The sequence below is a fragment of the Halyomorpha halys genome, unplaced genomic scaffold (genome assembly GCF_000696795.3).
Source record: "Halyomorpha halys isolate HHAL.00 unplaced genomic scaffold, Hhal_1.1 Scaffold105.1, whole genome shotgun sequence".
Taxonomy (NCBI): Eukaryota; Metazoa; Arthropoda; class Insecta; order Hemiptera; family Pentatomidae; genus Halyomorpha; species Halyomorpha halys.
In genome coordinates this window covers 722,528-739,104 of record NW_027108109.1, presented here as the reverse complement: position 1 = coordinate 739,104, position 16,577 = coordinate 722,528, and the positions used below count along the sequence as shown (strand labels likewise).

The following is a 16,577-nucleotide window of genomic DNA, read 5'->3' as shown; positions in this document are numbered from 1 at the left end:
TTCGAATAAAAAAAAAATTTTGATTACAATTTAATTTTTTGTGTTATTTTTTACAATTTCAAGTTCTATCGGGCTCAAAAAAACACCCTATAGTTATGATTTACACATCTAACCAAGTCAAGGCATAGATGACGTAGACCAATAGCGAAGGGGATTAAATGTTTTTTGGACAATTTTCTACTTCACGATTCCTATTTTGTGTGAGAGGTTTGCTTATTCAGCAAAATCTTTAAATCTTGTTCCTGTACTAGCTCGCTCAGTCGATTCCTATCTTGTCAAAGGCTTCCCTAACTGTGCTATCACAAGTGTTTCTTGGCCATCTCCCACTCACTCCCATTTCATATGTTATTTTGACTCTCCCTTCCTCCTGCATTCATATTACATGGCTAACCATCGTAGTCTATTTCTTCTACATTATGTTCGACCGGTTACTTCTCATTGTAGTATCCCTGAATTTATCTCCTCTTGTTTTCCCCTCAATCCTTCTCAAGTAACTTATTTCCATTGTTTTGATTAGGCTTTAGTGTCTTGATACAGTAATCTGGGATTTATTGGCATAGGTCGTAGAAGAATAACCGTAGCCTTATCTACTACTTTTTTTACCTTCTTTCTTTCCCAGGAAACCTTGAGTAAATGGAACATCTAATGGCTAATTTAAGGAAAATATCTTTTTTTTTATTTATTTAATTTTATACCAGATCGGCCTGGTGGGCCTTACATGGTTAATATAACCCTTATATTATATATATTTTTTAACAGTTGATTGTGGGGGGGGTTAGTCTCGTACAAATACACCCCTAACTATATCCAATGTTATTATTAAAAGAGAAAAAATAAAAATATAAAACTAATGCTTATTCATAAAAGAGAAAAGTAAATTTAATAACAAAAAATAATGATATACACTTAAATAAAACAAACGATTGCCCTCTAATAGTAAAAAGAAACAAGTTAATATGAAAAGGGGACGAAAGAAGAAAAGAGAAAAAAAAATAAAGAATAACAATAATACGTAAAATAGAGGTAGTGTGACTATGAATGAATTTTATATTTATTAAAATTTATAACAGAATGTCCTGCAGCAGCCTGGGCTTCAGTCTTCGGGTTGAGGTTGGGTTTCCCAGGTTGTAGGTCGCTGCTCCTTTAACTGTGGGCAACTGGGAGTGGAACTTCATGAACCGTTATTTTATATAATCCTCTATAGACTCCATATGTAATAAGAAAACATCTGTTCAAAATGCCGAAAAGTGGTAAACAGTATTTTATAACTGAGGTCCAGAAATGTATTGAATAATATTTGTCGAAAAATGATTAAAAAAGACAAAAAAAAAAGTCCTTACAGGATCCAAGTTCTGCTTTTTTCTTAATTTTTGCCTATGATTACCATGAAGGAGCGTTTATTCATCAAATTAAAACTACTATCTATTACAACAGATATTACTTTTTGGACCCAATAGTTTTTGAGTTAACGTCTCATAAGGGTGTAAGACATTGAGACTGAAGTTGATTTATTTTACTTCCTTAATTTAAATTTCTTTTTGCCTTAATTGTTGACTTATTTAACTGTTAATTTAATTTAAAATATACTTTTGCTATTATCGAATATCTACAATTCGAATACTTATTGCTCTCGAGTGTGGCAAATATTAGTATTTAAAAAAAAAAGTTAAAATAAATAAATATAATAATGATAAAAAAAAAGAAAACAAAACGGTTACTCCCCAATCTTACATTAAGCAAATTCGTTAAAATTTTGCCAGATGTGTAGATAGTAGCGGCATAGATTTGATCTCCTAACATATTTCCTTATAATTCGCTCCTACCTCACTGATAGAACCTTTAAAGTAAATCATAACCTAGCCTACTCATATCTCTTTTCTCAGTCCACGGGTGTTCCTCAAGGTAGTATATTAGGTCCCAATCTTTATACGGTTTATACAGCTGACATCCCAACCCACTCTAATACAGTCCTAACAATATACGCTGATGACACATGTATACTTTCTGTAAACAACGACCCAACTAATGCATCACAAACACTACAGGCACACATAACATCTATTGAAGAATGGTGTAAAAACTGGAGAATCAAAATAAATCCTGACAAATCCCACCAGATCACCTTTACTCTCCGTCGTAAGCCTCTGCCCTCTTGTCCTACAGTATCCTTTCTAAACACACCACTAATTCCTGTTGAACAGATTCGATACTTAGGACTCCATCTTGACAAGAGACTTACTTGGAATCCACACACAAGACTGAAACGACAAGAAACTGCTCATAGATTCCGATTGCTACAACACTTACTTGACAAACGCTCTAAACTTCCCATTCACTACAAAAAATTAGTATATACTACGATAATCAGACCAATTTGGACATATGGAATTGAGCTCTGGGTTCCACCAAACCATCAAATTCTTCCCGCATCCAATCGTTACAATCCAAAATCCTACGTAAAATCCTTGATGCTCCTTATTACGTCACAAATAAACTTATTCATAAAGACCTTAACATCCCATTCAATGCAGATTTGACCCAAAACAGATATGCGTCTTTTTATTCCAAACTCCTTAACCATCCTAATCCATTAATTCTTAGTCTTTCATCCTTAACAACCCCAGATAATCCTCCGAGGCCTCTGAAAAGATGGCCACGGGACCTTCTAATTTAAATTAATGTTTGAAGTACCACCAATGGGTGGTTCCTTCCCAAGATTTTCAAGTGTATATGAAACATACTACATATTTACCTATTGTATTATTTTGTACAGTTGTAAATTACAATAAATAAATAATTAAAAAAAAGATTTGATTTATACTCTTAAGGTATTTACAGCGCTTCCCTAATTAAAAGAACCTCAGGATTCGGCAGGAGTGTTCACAAGGATGTTGGCTTAATATAGCAATCTATTCCATCCTCAGCTCTCTCTTTTCCAATCTCCTTCTCCTTCTGATATCTTCTTCGGGAATAACGACAGCTCCCTTTGTAGTCTCTCTGTATCATGTCTCTCTTTAATCTTTTCCAGAGTTAGTAGCGTTCCTGGAATCTGGGTATCTGTATAGACTATTCCTTCTGTAATATGTTTAGTAATGTCATATATGTTCAATATCCAACATTTTTATATTTTCATAAGTTATAAAAATATACTTATAGACCAAAACATCAAAATACGTAATTATTTAAAAATAGCTAGAAAGTGTTTATTGCTATCAATATTGTTTGGTTATGTCTAAATTACGTCACATATGAAGGTATCATGTTGGCTCGTTTTCATTCAATTGTTTGGCAGATAAAAATTATTTTTAAAACTAAAATTAAAATTTATAATCTTTACACTTTCTTGAGACTGGTTAATTTTGTTTAAATAAATAATCAAATTTTCAATTTTAATATTTTAATCTAAATCTAGACAAACGACTGACATGGAATCCTTATACAAGACTGAAAAGACAGAAAACTGCTCGTCGATTCCGACTATTACAACATTTACTAGACAAACGGTCCAAACTTCCAATCCATTACAAAAGACTGATCTACATGACTATTATAAGGCCTATTTGGACATACGGAGTTGAGCTATGGGGCTCCACTAAATCATCTAATTTCTCTCAAATCCAATCTTTACAGTCCAAAATCCTTAATGCTCCTTACTTTGTCACAAATCAAATCATCCATCAGGACCTCTATGTCCCCTATGCGGCCAATTTGGCCAGAACCAGATACCAATCCTTCCATAATAAACTTCCCAACCTCCCAAACCAACTCGTTTCTAACCTGGCTTCTCCTTCACTACCTAATAATTCTCCTAGACGTCTGAAAAGAAGATGGCCTGGAGATCTTCTCCTTTAGAAATATTTTTTGGGTTCTATCAATGGGTAGATTCTCCACATGTTTTTATCAAGTCATAATATCACTTACAGCAAATTTACTTGATGTGTATATATGTATACAGTTGTTTATCAATAAATAAATTATTAAAAAAATATATATATATTTTAATGCTTGAACTGTGTAGGGGAAGGTTACAAGCAAGGTTGTGATTTTTAAGTTTTAACATGTGACTGTGATAAATGAATTTTAATTTTTGTTTTTAATGTAAAAGTTGACCAATTAGGTAGTTATACTAGAATGTAGGATATACTTAATAACAAAAGAATATGTTTACCAACTGTTTTCAATGTTTCATAAAAATTGTTGTTGTGACCTGGACAAAATAATCAGCATGAAGTTGAGTGTTTAAATAATTTTAGTTCCAAAATTGTATTAAGGTAAGATAAATTATAAATAATAATGTTAAGTAATTTGAATTGTTAAGATGATACATGTAATAAAAGCTGTTTTATGGTTGATGTCCCTGAGGATGGCCGGATTGGCCGAAACGTCGGACTTATAAGAAAAAGAAAATGTATTGAGACAAAAATGGTTAAAAATTAAACTAAAATTAAAAGTTAAGCCTATAATTATATAATTTAAAATATATTTGATTGGGTTTCTGAAATTACTGAGAATATTACCTCATACACAAGGAGGCTCTCGCATTTAACAAGGATATAAATAATGTTTATATGTTTATATAGGACAGTATCCTGTGAGGTGTCATATTGACCATTAGGTGGCTCAGAGCAGAACCATTTGTCTAGCTCCAGGGTACGATTATCAATTAGTGTACTGGGCAGGCCATGTATCATCTCCCCACCCATGCTTAATATAGTTAGTTGTCTTCTATAACGATCTCTTCTAATAAGCCACCCTGTCACTTTATTAACCAAGGAAGCCTTCTATAATTATAGCTAATATATAATGTGTTCTTAGTAGGAAAATCTTTAGCATATTTCTTAGTAACTAGAGAAAACTTATTTTTTTAGTAATTTAATATATTGTATTTATCCAAAATACATTTTGAACCCATTTGAACCAATAAGGTCCCAACAAACCCTATCAAATCATCTTTACCCTTCATCGTAAACCTACCGACTTCCCTGTGATAGGTGTTAGAGGAATATAATTAAAGGATATGTCTACCTTTAATGATACTCCTCTAACACCTGTCGAAAAGATCCACTACCTTGGGTTACATCTGGATAAACGACTAACGTTGACAAGAAGAAACTGCACGTCTATTCCTACTGTTACAAATCCATTACAAAAAACAGATCCACCTGACTGTAATAAAACGGAGTTGAGCTTCGGGGCCCTACTAAATCTAAAATTCCTCTTGTACCCAATCCTTACAATCCTAAATCCTTCTTAAAGTCCTCAATGCTCCTTACTTTGCCAGAAATAAAATCATCCACAGACTTTTTTTTATGACCTCTTTTCTAGTCATTTCTGACATACAGGTGGGTTATCTACAGGTTACCACCCTACTATAACCATGGTCGGGGTGTCAAGTTTTCATTTTGGTAGGACCACCACAGAAATAAAAGTCGAACTCCCCCAGCCCGGATTCGAACTGGCGCCGTTGCTGTTCCGAGCCAAAGTTGGCGATTTAACTCGCTCGACTACGAACGGCCCATGAATTCCCTGACCACCCAAACCCAATAGTTTCTAAACTTTCTTCCTCTTCCATTGTTGACAATCCTCCGAGGCACCTGAGAAGAATATGGCCGCGAGACCTACTAGTGTAGAAATGTTATTAGAGTACTAATACCAGTGATACGGCGAGAGAGATCTTTTCTGCTCTACACCTCACACGTGGAGGATAGAGTGGGCTCAGGGATCCTCAGGTCGATTGTGTAAATATTGTATATATTATTTTATCATTATGTTATTTTATTTATTTATTTTTCATACAGATAGTTTGGTTATGTCCATCTTGTCTATTCTTTTGTTTGTATATATTTTCAGAGAGTTGTTTTTTTATTTTAGTATTTATGAGATTATTCATCGTAATAGTGATAAATGATCTCATAAATACTAAAATAAAAAAATAAAATAAAATAAAAAAAATATTTTATCATTATGTTATTTTATTTATTTATTTTTCATACAGATAGTTTGGTTATGTTCATCTTGTTTATTCTTTTGTTTGTATATATTTTCAGAGAGTTGTTTTTAATTTAATTTTATTTTTTTTATTATTTTTATTTTATTTTTTTATTTTAGTATTTATGAGATCATTCATCACTATTACCTATTTCCCACAACTGTGTGGCAGATTGTAATATCTATCAATAAATAAATCTATCAATAAAAAAAAAAAACATAGAGTACTACTAATGAGTATTTTCTCTAGATGTCTGTATTTAGTAGATTAAATACCAATGTAATCTAAAATCACGTTTACTGGATATATTTTTATGTAAATAGAGTTGTGAATTTCAATAAATAAATAATAAAGGAAAAAAAAGGAGGAAATTTCCAATTAGATTTTTTTTTTTTATATGTACAGAAACTCATACCTTACTTATATTGAAACTTGATCCCCCACAATGGATAGCATTGAGTTGTAAACTGTTGATAACTCCCCCGTATGTTGGCGTATGTTGTAATGTTGGCGTTTTGACTTCACACCCTCAATCAATGTACTTAATGAGAATGATTTACTGTCTATGAAGATTTCTGCTTTTATTACTAATTTTAATTGGCTGCATATATAATTTATTTAGGACCATTCTGGAGATGAACCCTTTTCATTAAGAATAATTATAAGTTCAATAATGAGAAAATTATGAGTGAATATTTAAAAAATAAAACAAATTGATAATCTCATTATTTTTTTTAAGTCGGTTTAAAATAAAATAAATATCTTAAGTAATTTTTGTTAATGAAATAACTTTTATCCATTCTAATCTAATAAGCAATTGACGTAAAATAGTAAAGATTTGGGAGACACATTTCTAATTTATGAACTTATATGCCTTCTATCAATCGAATGGAGAAACAAATAAGTTCGGATACATTATAATCTAGCAAAATTTATTCGAAATTCTTAATTTCGTCTGATTCACTTGTTAGGCGAGGTTGACGGCGGGAAATCATAAAGGGCCAATCATGCTTATCCTTGACACAGTGTCATACCATTTTAAGATATGTTAATAATAATAATGTAGTTCAACTTTAGTCAATATATATTTTTTTCTTTTATTTATATTTCTAGTTAATTATAACGGATATATCACCTGAAAAAGTTATGATATAATTTATCAAAAAAATTTTGCGAATATATCCTGTAAGTAAAAGTATGAGCTGTAAAATCTGGTGATAGGGAAGTATTAACCTTTGATTATGATAGTCAGAGGGTCAAAGCAATGTTTAAAACCCATGAATCTCTCAGACCTTTGTGATTAAACGAGCTATTAACAGAACAAACCCGACTCCAATAGTTCCCAGACATTTGCAATTAATTTAAGCAAACATTGAGACATCAGTTGGGAAGGATGAATTTATATTTTGAGCTACAGTGTTTGATTTTGAAACAAAATTGAACTTTGTAATTTATTCATTTCTTTTACTTTCACATTATATAATCCTTACAATCCAAAATCCTTCGTAAAATCCTCAATGCTCCTTACTTTATCACAAATAAAATCATACATAAAGATCTGAATGTTCCCTATGTAACCTATCTAGCTCGAACCAGATATCATTCCTTCCTTTATAAACTCCCTAACCAATCAAACCCCCTAGTTTCTAACCTTGCATCCTCTTCTATTCCTGACAATCCTCTGAGGCGCCTGAAAATAAGATGGCCACGAGACGAGCTAATGTAAAATGTTATTAGAGTGCTACCAATGGATAGTTGCTCTACACGCCTTTAACACTCCATTTTAACTGAGATCAAATTTACTGAATGTATTATATAATATACAGTTGTAAATTTCAATAAAAATATAAAAAAAAAAATTAGAGAACCTAATATCATTCAAATAGAATAAAATTGCTAAAATAAGAGCCGCATTAGCAACATTACATAAAAAATACTCAGAAAAAATCAGTAGTTAGTAAATTTTGAGAAAATATATTTACTATATCTATATCTCAGGAACAATGGGATGTACAGATGTCTATTAGCACTCAAATCAAAGCTAATTTAATATACTGTAAAGTACTTTATCACGTTTATTGTAGTAGTTTTCATAATATTCGCTAATTTTTTATATGGCTTTCTAGTATTGTAGGTAGCTTTAAAGATATGCAGCCCCAAATGACAAATTAACTTTTACTAACATTTTGAAACAACTACTATTTTGTACTATACTTGGCAGACTCATAGATTTTGTCTAATAATTATAAATAGTTTTCATTGAAATAATCAAAAATTGGGGTGAAATAACTGGTTTTTTTGCCACCATGCTCTTGCCAGCTAGTTTGTTTCTAACAATTCCTCAATGATATTGATAACAGAAAACATATGAGATTTAGATCTGTTTAATATTTTTAAGATGATTATTTCGTGTTGTTTTTACTTATCTTTATATATATATTTTTATTTTCCAGACTTCTGCTTGCCCTAAACCTGTGCTCTTGGTCATATCGCTCGCAGGGATCAAAGTTCTCAGCCCCGATGGCAAGGTATGTCCAATATAATTATATTATGTATTCACGATCCAATCGAAACTCGATTAGCCGAGTTTAAAGAGAGGCTGATTATTCTTTAAATTGTTCATTTTCGAGTTATCGAGTTTACTGAAAATCGATTTTTTTTACGATAAAAAATCGAGGATTTTAATTAGGAATCTAAAGATTTTTTTGATCAATTAAAATTTAATAATTGAAGATTCACAGGGATATAAATTGAATAAATATTGATATAAATACAAAAAAAAAATGAAACAAAATTAAATTTTAAATAAATTAACATTTTAAATACAGGAAAAATTATTTAAGATAATGCTCGAAAACATGTTAAAGATAGGAACCATAGTCTGTATATAGTATGCTATGGGACTCATTTTTTGTGAATAAGGCAACAATTTATATCACTTAACTCAACGATTGATACTCGAGTTAGTCTAAATTCGATTTTTTGAGCCTACAAGTCTTTCCTATATTATTAAACATTTCAAGTTATATTGGCATCTTGTATTCAGAGTAAACAGGTTTGAGTTCAAAATATCAAGTTTGGAGTTATACATTTTTGACTATATATTGTTTAATGTTTCACCCTTGGATAATATTTTCAAACCCTAAAGCTGTTTACTTCCCATCACGCGCTGATCCTATAAGATATATTCAAATATTTAAGCATACATAATTGATATGATATTGGATACATTATGTATGATCCTGAAGTATGTTAGAATCCCCTGTTTGTGGTTCGTGGGTCTGAATACATTCTTCTTCTTACTGTGTCCATCTTCTTCTCGACATCCTCCACGGAATAAAAATGTGGTCTTTATTATTCTATTTTATAAATTACGTTGTTTGTATTATTCTACAAAAGTTGACTTAAAAACCTTGTTCAATTTTTTTTTTCGATGGATGAATAATCTCTTAACTTTTTTTTAAAATAAAAAGATATGGATTGGTAAACCCATTAAAAATGACATTTTACGAAAACAGATATAAAAATAAAGGTATCAATATAAACCCATATCGAAAAAAAAGTAAAAGATTTTTTTGAAATGTATTCATTGATATCAACAACTTTATTACAATTATAAACAAAAGAGTAAATTTCATTTAATCATATTATTTCAATTTCTTGAGACAAGGTAATTATTTATTAAATAAATCAAAACTTGTATCCTTTTTTGTCTCAACACTTTTTATTTTTCACCAGTCCATCGTTTCGGCCATTTTAGCCATCCTCAAGGACATCTTCAATTATAATATCTTCCTCATATTAAATTTAGAGTTACTTTTGCAGGCTATTCTGCCCAGGTCATTCATTAATTATAAGTTAAAAGCCTATTTTTTTTTTAATTTAAAATCATAAATATTTAATTCTTCTTATATAAGATTATCCATACAAATGTGGATGGTACCATTTGTTATATGGTAGTGAATTTGTGATATTGAATATCTGACATAGTAATAAAATAATAATAAAATAAAATAGATCTAATTTGCTATATGTATTTTTTTTATCATTTCATTGCACATTACATGTTAATATATTTCTTTAGCATTAATGTGTATGACTCATTTTAGCCCTGATGAAGACCTGCATTGTTAATCAAAACGTTACAATAAATAAATATTGAAAAGTGTTTCTTGATTGTTTTTTTACGCAACTTGGACCATCTCCTCTTTTAATAAGTTTTATTTTATTTAAATGAAAATTTATATATTTCAAGATACTTCAAGTGAACATTCTATTGGTGTATTCAATCTGTGTAAAATAGCTATTTTTTTTTTAAACCAATATTAAAAATAACATAAAATATTGTTCTGTAAGTAAGTGGATCTGCTGTCTGAATCCTTGAAAAAAAAAAGTTAATAAAGTTGCTAGGAGGCGACCTCCCATATAGGGTTCCTTGATATCCGATATTCCCCAGGCACAAATCGAATGATCCAACAATATAGGCCGGATAAAGGCGGGCAGGTAAGATTGTAGCTAACAGGGTTCGACCAATCAGGTCCTCGTATTGAAAACTAACAAAGTTCCAACAGCCAATCATCTCGGCCCTTATTTAACTTCCCTCCCGCTACTGGTAGATTTTTATCCTCCCCTCCCCCCCCCCGACTCGGATGAAATGGAATCCGGTTCGTTACTCTCAATATTCTCTTCCGGCCTTATTAGGAATTTATAAACTGATTCCGCACAAGAGTACGTTTGTGGAGGCAAATATTTGTTCGTCGGAACTGAGCAAATATGTAAGTTCATGCATACGCCAACTATCAAATATTTACATAGATAAAAAAGCGTCGTTTTGTTGATATTATTTTTTTTAATTAATAAAACCTTAAGATCTATTATACATATCACTAGATAATCATTGTTTGTTTAGTATTTATTTATTCTTCCTATCTTTTTATTAATTGTTCTAATATTACATTCTAGTAGTATGATAGCATTTTTTTTTATTACCTAAGTTGGTAAGTTTCATGGTCATTTAATCTGTTGAATTGACTCCATAACGTAACTCGAATGAATCTTTATATTCTCATAAATAATCAAAATTAAATATATATTTCTTATTTATTGCTACAGCATGGAGTCGACCACTGAATATGGATTTTAATTTATTAGATGACAGTATAGTTATCATATCTTAATATATAAATTGTCCTGTATTATTACTGGAATCATAAGGACAGACAGAAGTTATCACAAAGAGCTGAGGTGACTCCAGCAACCCCTTAGTAGAGGCTGGAACAGGGCAAGATATTACTCCAGCGAACTAATGCTACCATAACTTAGCACTGCCATCATGTCATCTACCTTCTCCAGCTCCTTGATAGAGTTCATGGCTAAGGGGAGCCTCATGTTGTTGCTTTGTTATTGTAGTAGTTTTATCAACATTATAAACTTGATGCTTGAAAGCCTCAATTGTTTTTAAACCATATTTTTTAAAAATATCTTTATTGAAATTTACAACTGTATATTATATAACTTGATCTTCGTTAAAATGGAGTGTTAAAGGCGTGTAGAGAAACTACCCATTGGTGGCACTCTAATGACATATTACATTGACAGGTCTCGTGGCCATCTTCTTTTTAGGCTCCTCGGAGGATTATCAGGAATGGAAGAGGATACAAGGCCTGAAACTAGGTGGTTTGAGTGGTTATGGAGTTTGTAATGGAAGGAGTGATATCTGGTTCTGGCTAAATCGGTTACATAGGGAACATTAAGGTCTTTATCTATGATTTTATTTGTGACGAAGTAAGGAGAATTGAGGATTTTACGAAGGATTTTTGATTGAAAGGATTGGATACGAGAGAAATTTGAAGGTTTCGTAGAGCCCCAAAGCTCAACTTCATATGTCCAGATTGGCCTTATTACAGTCATGTAGATCAGTGTTTTGTAATGTGTTGGAAGTTTTGACCGTTTGTCTAGTAAGTGCTGTAATAGTCGGAATCTGCGTGCAGTTTCCTGTCTTTTCAGTCTTGTGTGAGGATCCAGGTTAATCGTTTGTCCAAATGTAGTCCAAGGTAGCGGATCTGTTCGACAGGGGTAAGAGTAACTTTATTAAATGAAACTGTATGGCAGTCGGTAGGTTTACGACGAAGGGTAAAGGTGATTTGATAGGATTTGTTGGTATTTATCTTAATACTCCAATGACGACTCCATTCTTCGAGAAATGTGATGTAAGATTGGAGAGTTTGGGATACAATTAATGGGTTATTATTAACTGTGAATGCACATATGTCATCGGCGTACGTGTTGAGGATAGTGTTAGGATCGGTTGGAATGTCAGCTGTATAGACAGTGTAGAGAATGGGACCTAGGATACTAACTTGAGAAACACCAGCAAACTGAGAATGGAGAGATGAATAGGGACCATTGCATTGCGGTTTACTTGGAATAATCTATCGATGAGAAAGGAACGAATTATGAGAAAGTATGTAGGAGGTAGGAATTTACGGAGTTTGTAGAGTAGTCCCAGGTGCCATACTCGATCAAAATCCTGTTCCACATCGAAAAAGTCTCCCGCGCAGTACATTCCGCGCTCCAAAGAAGACGAGACTACGTCCACTACACGATGACATTGCTGGATAGTAGAGTGGGAAGTTTGGAATCCAAACTGGTGATCAGGGATTATATGATTTGAATCCAGGATGGGGTATAGGCGTTTCAAAATGAGTTTTTCAAGGATTTTGCCCATGACCAGTAATAGAGCGATAGGGCCATAGGTTGATGGGTATTTGGGGCTTTTGGGGTTTAGGGATCATGAGAACTATAGATGATTTCGAGGGGTCAGGAAAATATGTGGAACGGAGTACGGCGTTATATATGTAGGTGATGAATAGGATGGCTTTCCGAGGAAGAAGTTTTAGGATGTGGGGTGTTATTAGGTCGTATCCAGTTTGTTGCGGATAGGTAATCTTTGAATGATACTAGATATTTCAGAAAGGTAAAATGCTTTAGGTGGGAAGGTCATTGGAGCGGAATATTTAGTTCTACTTAAATACATTCAAAGTGAATTGGGTTAAGGATATCAGGATGTGGACAAAAGGTTTTAGAGAGGTGTTGTCCGAATGTTTGTGATTTTTCTGAAATACTCTAATTTAATTAAATATCTCTATATGATCAATATGAAGGTCTTGATGGTATTTTAAATATTTTTTCCAAATAATAATCATTAATTTGTGGGAGTAGATAGCTCATTCGTAAGGCACTATGCTACTAATTCCAAGTACCCGGTTTTAAATCCGGCGTGGGTCAGCCTGTGAGTTTGGGAGTTGTCGAGTCGACCCAGCCACATAAAGTTGCAGTCAAGCATGCTTCTGACTAAATCGCCTTCTTGCACAACCGTTGATCTTCTAAAAGTACTTACAAAGTACTGCACCCTTAATCTTTTATGGGTTGTAGCATTTTTTTGTAATTTTTTTTTATACATATTTAATTTTTCAGTTTCTTCGGCTCTCTTAAAAGCTCCTTGGGTCTTTTCCTAATTCTAAATGCTCTATACTTAATATTCACAATATATAATTTATAATAATAAAAACAATAATAAATTAAAGTGGAAACTTGATAAAAACATAAAGCATTAGATCAATTATTCTTAATATAATTATTATTACACTCAGAAGGTACCGTATGATTAGGGGCGACTTACTCTAACCTTAATGCACTGAGATCTGATATAGTGAGGATAAAAGCCCTCTCAGAGCTGCTTCAAAGCTCCCTTGAAACGACATTTTAGGGCGACATGCGAAAGGGAAACTTCTGAGAAAATGACTGTTTACGAGGAGACACCTGTCGTAAATTTATTTCAAAAGGAGCTCCTTGCATTTCCAACCACCGGCGTTAGTCTCTAAGTAGTAGCTGTTAATTGAACAGGCTAAATGTATTTCACCAATTTTACTTAATAAAATATTCAACGTTTAGGCTAAAATTTTTTTTTTAAATTTCATATTCAAGTACACACTCAGTCTCAAACTTCCTTCCAGAGGTGCATCAATTAATCCGATCAATCAAAAAAGCCCACCTTTTCTGCTTCTCTTTTTCTACTAGCTTACTCTCTCCACTATACCTTATTCTCCAAGAAAAGTTTACAAAAGGTTTACTAAGATAGCTGTGATCATTACGGTATGAAGTATGCCTTCACCTCAATGCCAGGCACACATTCACCTTGGGTTGGCTGGTTGTATTTTAAGTGAACTGTATGATTGAAAAATGAATCATGATTGGAAAACGAATCATGATTGAATTAAAATAAAATTCTATAATATAAGTTACAAGTGATGTAGGAGGTGGCCGAAATAAAACATTTATGGTTAAAAAGGGTTATCAATTTTGAATGACTGGGCTATTTAGATATAATGAGGTGGTTGATGATGTGAAGATTAACTATATTGAACTGGGTGGACTTACTCCATGCTTTCTTTCTTCTCTCCAGATTCCTATGCTCTCTCTCTCTCTCTCTCTCTCTCCCCTCTGCTCCAGGAATTCTACTCACTCGTGGTGTATTTTTGGAGTGAACAAAGAATAAGGGAGAAAACAAAATGGCTTTCTCTGTCAGCCTGGGTTACTTCTCCTCACCACAGAGAGCACCGGAGGAGGTGAGTTTTGACTGTTGGCCACATGTGGCTGTAGTATTGCCTACATTATGGTAGCCTTTCCAATTCAACCTTTCGGTTACCGTAGGTTACCCGGAACAATTACACTTGTAACATATATTATATATTATTAACTGATTATAATTTTATATTGTAGAATTTAATATGTCTAGTTTAAATAATATAGGTTAGACAAACATAAAACCCATTTAAGAATGGTGTCAAAACTGGAGATTCTAAATAAATCCTGACAAATTTCACCAGATCACCTTTACTCTCCGTCTTAAACCTTTCCTCTACTTTCCTCCCCTTCAGTGTCATTTTAAATAGTCTACTATCGCCTCTTGAACATATTCAAGAGTCAGGACTCCATCTTGACATGAGAATTTTGGATTCTCCATACTTGATTGAAACGACTAGAAACTACTCGTAGATTTGGATTACTACAACACCTACTTGACAAACGCTCTAAACTTCTCCCCCACTACAAATAATTGTTATACACTACGATAATCCAATTTGTACATTCGGAATTCTGCTCTGGTGCTTTACCAAACCATCAAATTCTTCCCGTATCCATCTTACAATCCAAAATACCCTTAAAATTCTTAATGCTCCTTATTACGTCTCAAACTCACCCACTAAAACCTTAACATCCCCTTTGTTCCAGATTTGGCCCGAAATAGTTAATTGTCTTTTTATTCTAAATTACTTAGCCATTCTAACCCATAAGTTCTTAATCCCTCATCCTTAACAATCCCTGATAATCCTCCGAGGCACCTGAAAAGAAGATAGCCATTGGACCATCTAATTTAAATTAATGTTTGAAGTACCACCATTGGGAGGTTCCTTCCCTAGAGTAACAAGTATTTGAAACATTTCTCATACCTACTTGTATTTTTTTGTACAATTGTAAATTACAATAAATAAATATGAAATAATATAGGTTAAATTTTAATCTGTTATTAATATTTGGCTTCAATTATTATATTATAAATATTTTTTTTTTGGCATTATAACGATTATTAAATTATATTGTATTATTTAATTATTACATTATTTATATGCTAAATTTCTGTAGTAACATGAATTAAATTTTAATCTAAATTATTTAAATTAAATATATTAAATTATACAATATAAAATTGTAATAAATCAATAATACTGCCAAGACAGAATATTAGATTTATTTTAATTTAATTTTGTTTTTTATTTATTATTATTTTTTCCTTCAGTTTCTTATTTTATCAGTGAATTTATACATATGTAAATATGGTGAGCTTTATGATCCCTTTTACCATTTTATATAAATATTTGACTGATAAAGTAAACAAATAAAATAAAAAAATAATTTTAATTCTATTTAACAAAGTGTTGTGTATGAGATACTATGTAGCTTATCTGAAGATTATTTCCCAATTAAAATCTTACGAGAATAAATCTTAATGTCGGTTCACACAAATAAAGTTTGGAACAACCGAACGACCATCTCCAACTTGGAATTAGAGGATTATTATAATTCATTGTAAAGTTACACCGCCTGTTAAGAGAATAGAAACCGATACATGCCCTCAAAATTGTAACATGAATTACTATTTGTACGAGAAAACCTAAACCTGAAAACATAGATCTAGACCTGTCTTTTGAATATGGCTTTCAGTTTTTGTCTGTTTATTTATGTTATTTTATATAGTAATATATTTTTTAAATTGTGAGAAATGTCAAAAGTAATAAGTAATCAAATTGCAAATTTTATCGTGTATTATTAATAATATGTTAATAAATGATTTTAATTTATTATTTTTGCTGAAAATTGATACTAATTTATGTGACAGCTACTGCAGTGGGTTATGTTCAAAAAATGAACAAAAATATTTTATTAACCGTATTTTTTTGCTGTCCGATTGAGCTGAATATATACACATACATACATACATACATACATACATATATATATATATATA

The 16,577-nt window shown here is 31.9% G+C and overlaps 1 protein-coding gene across 1 annotated transcript in view; it reads left to right on the top strand.

Moving 5' to 3' along the window:
• Nucleotides 1-16,577, top strand: part of LOC106677614 (EGFR adapter protein) — a gene marked incomplete at its 5' end in the record, with an annotated part of 690,819 nt that overhangs the window by 202,368 nt on the left and 471,874 nt on the right. Inside the window, 1 exon segment of the mRNA XM_067046493.1 lies at nucleotides 8,443-8,517. Coding sequence (XP_066902594.1) covers nucleotides 8,443-8,517 — 75 coding nt within the window.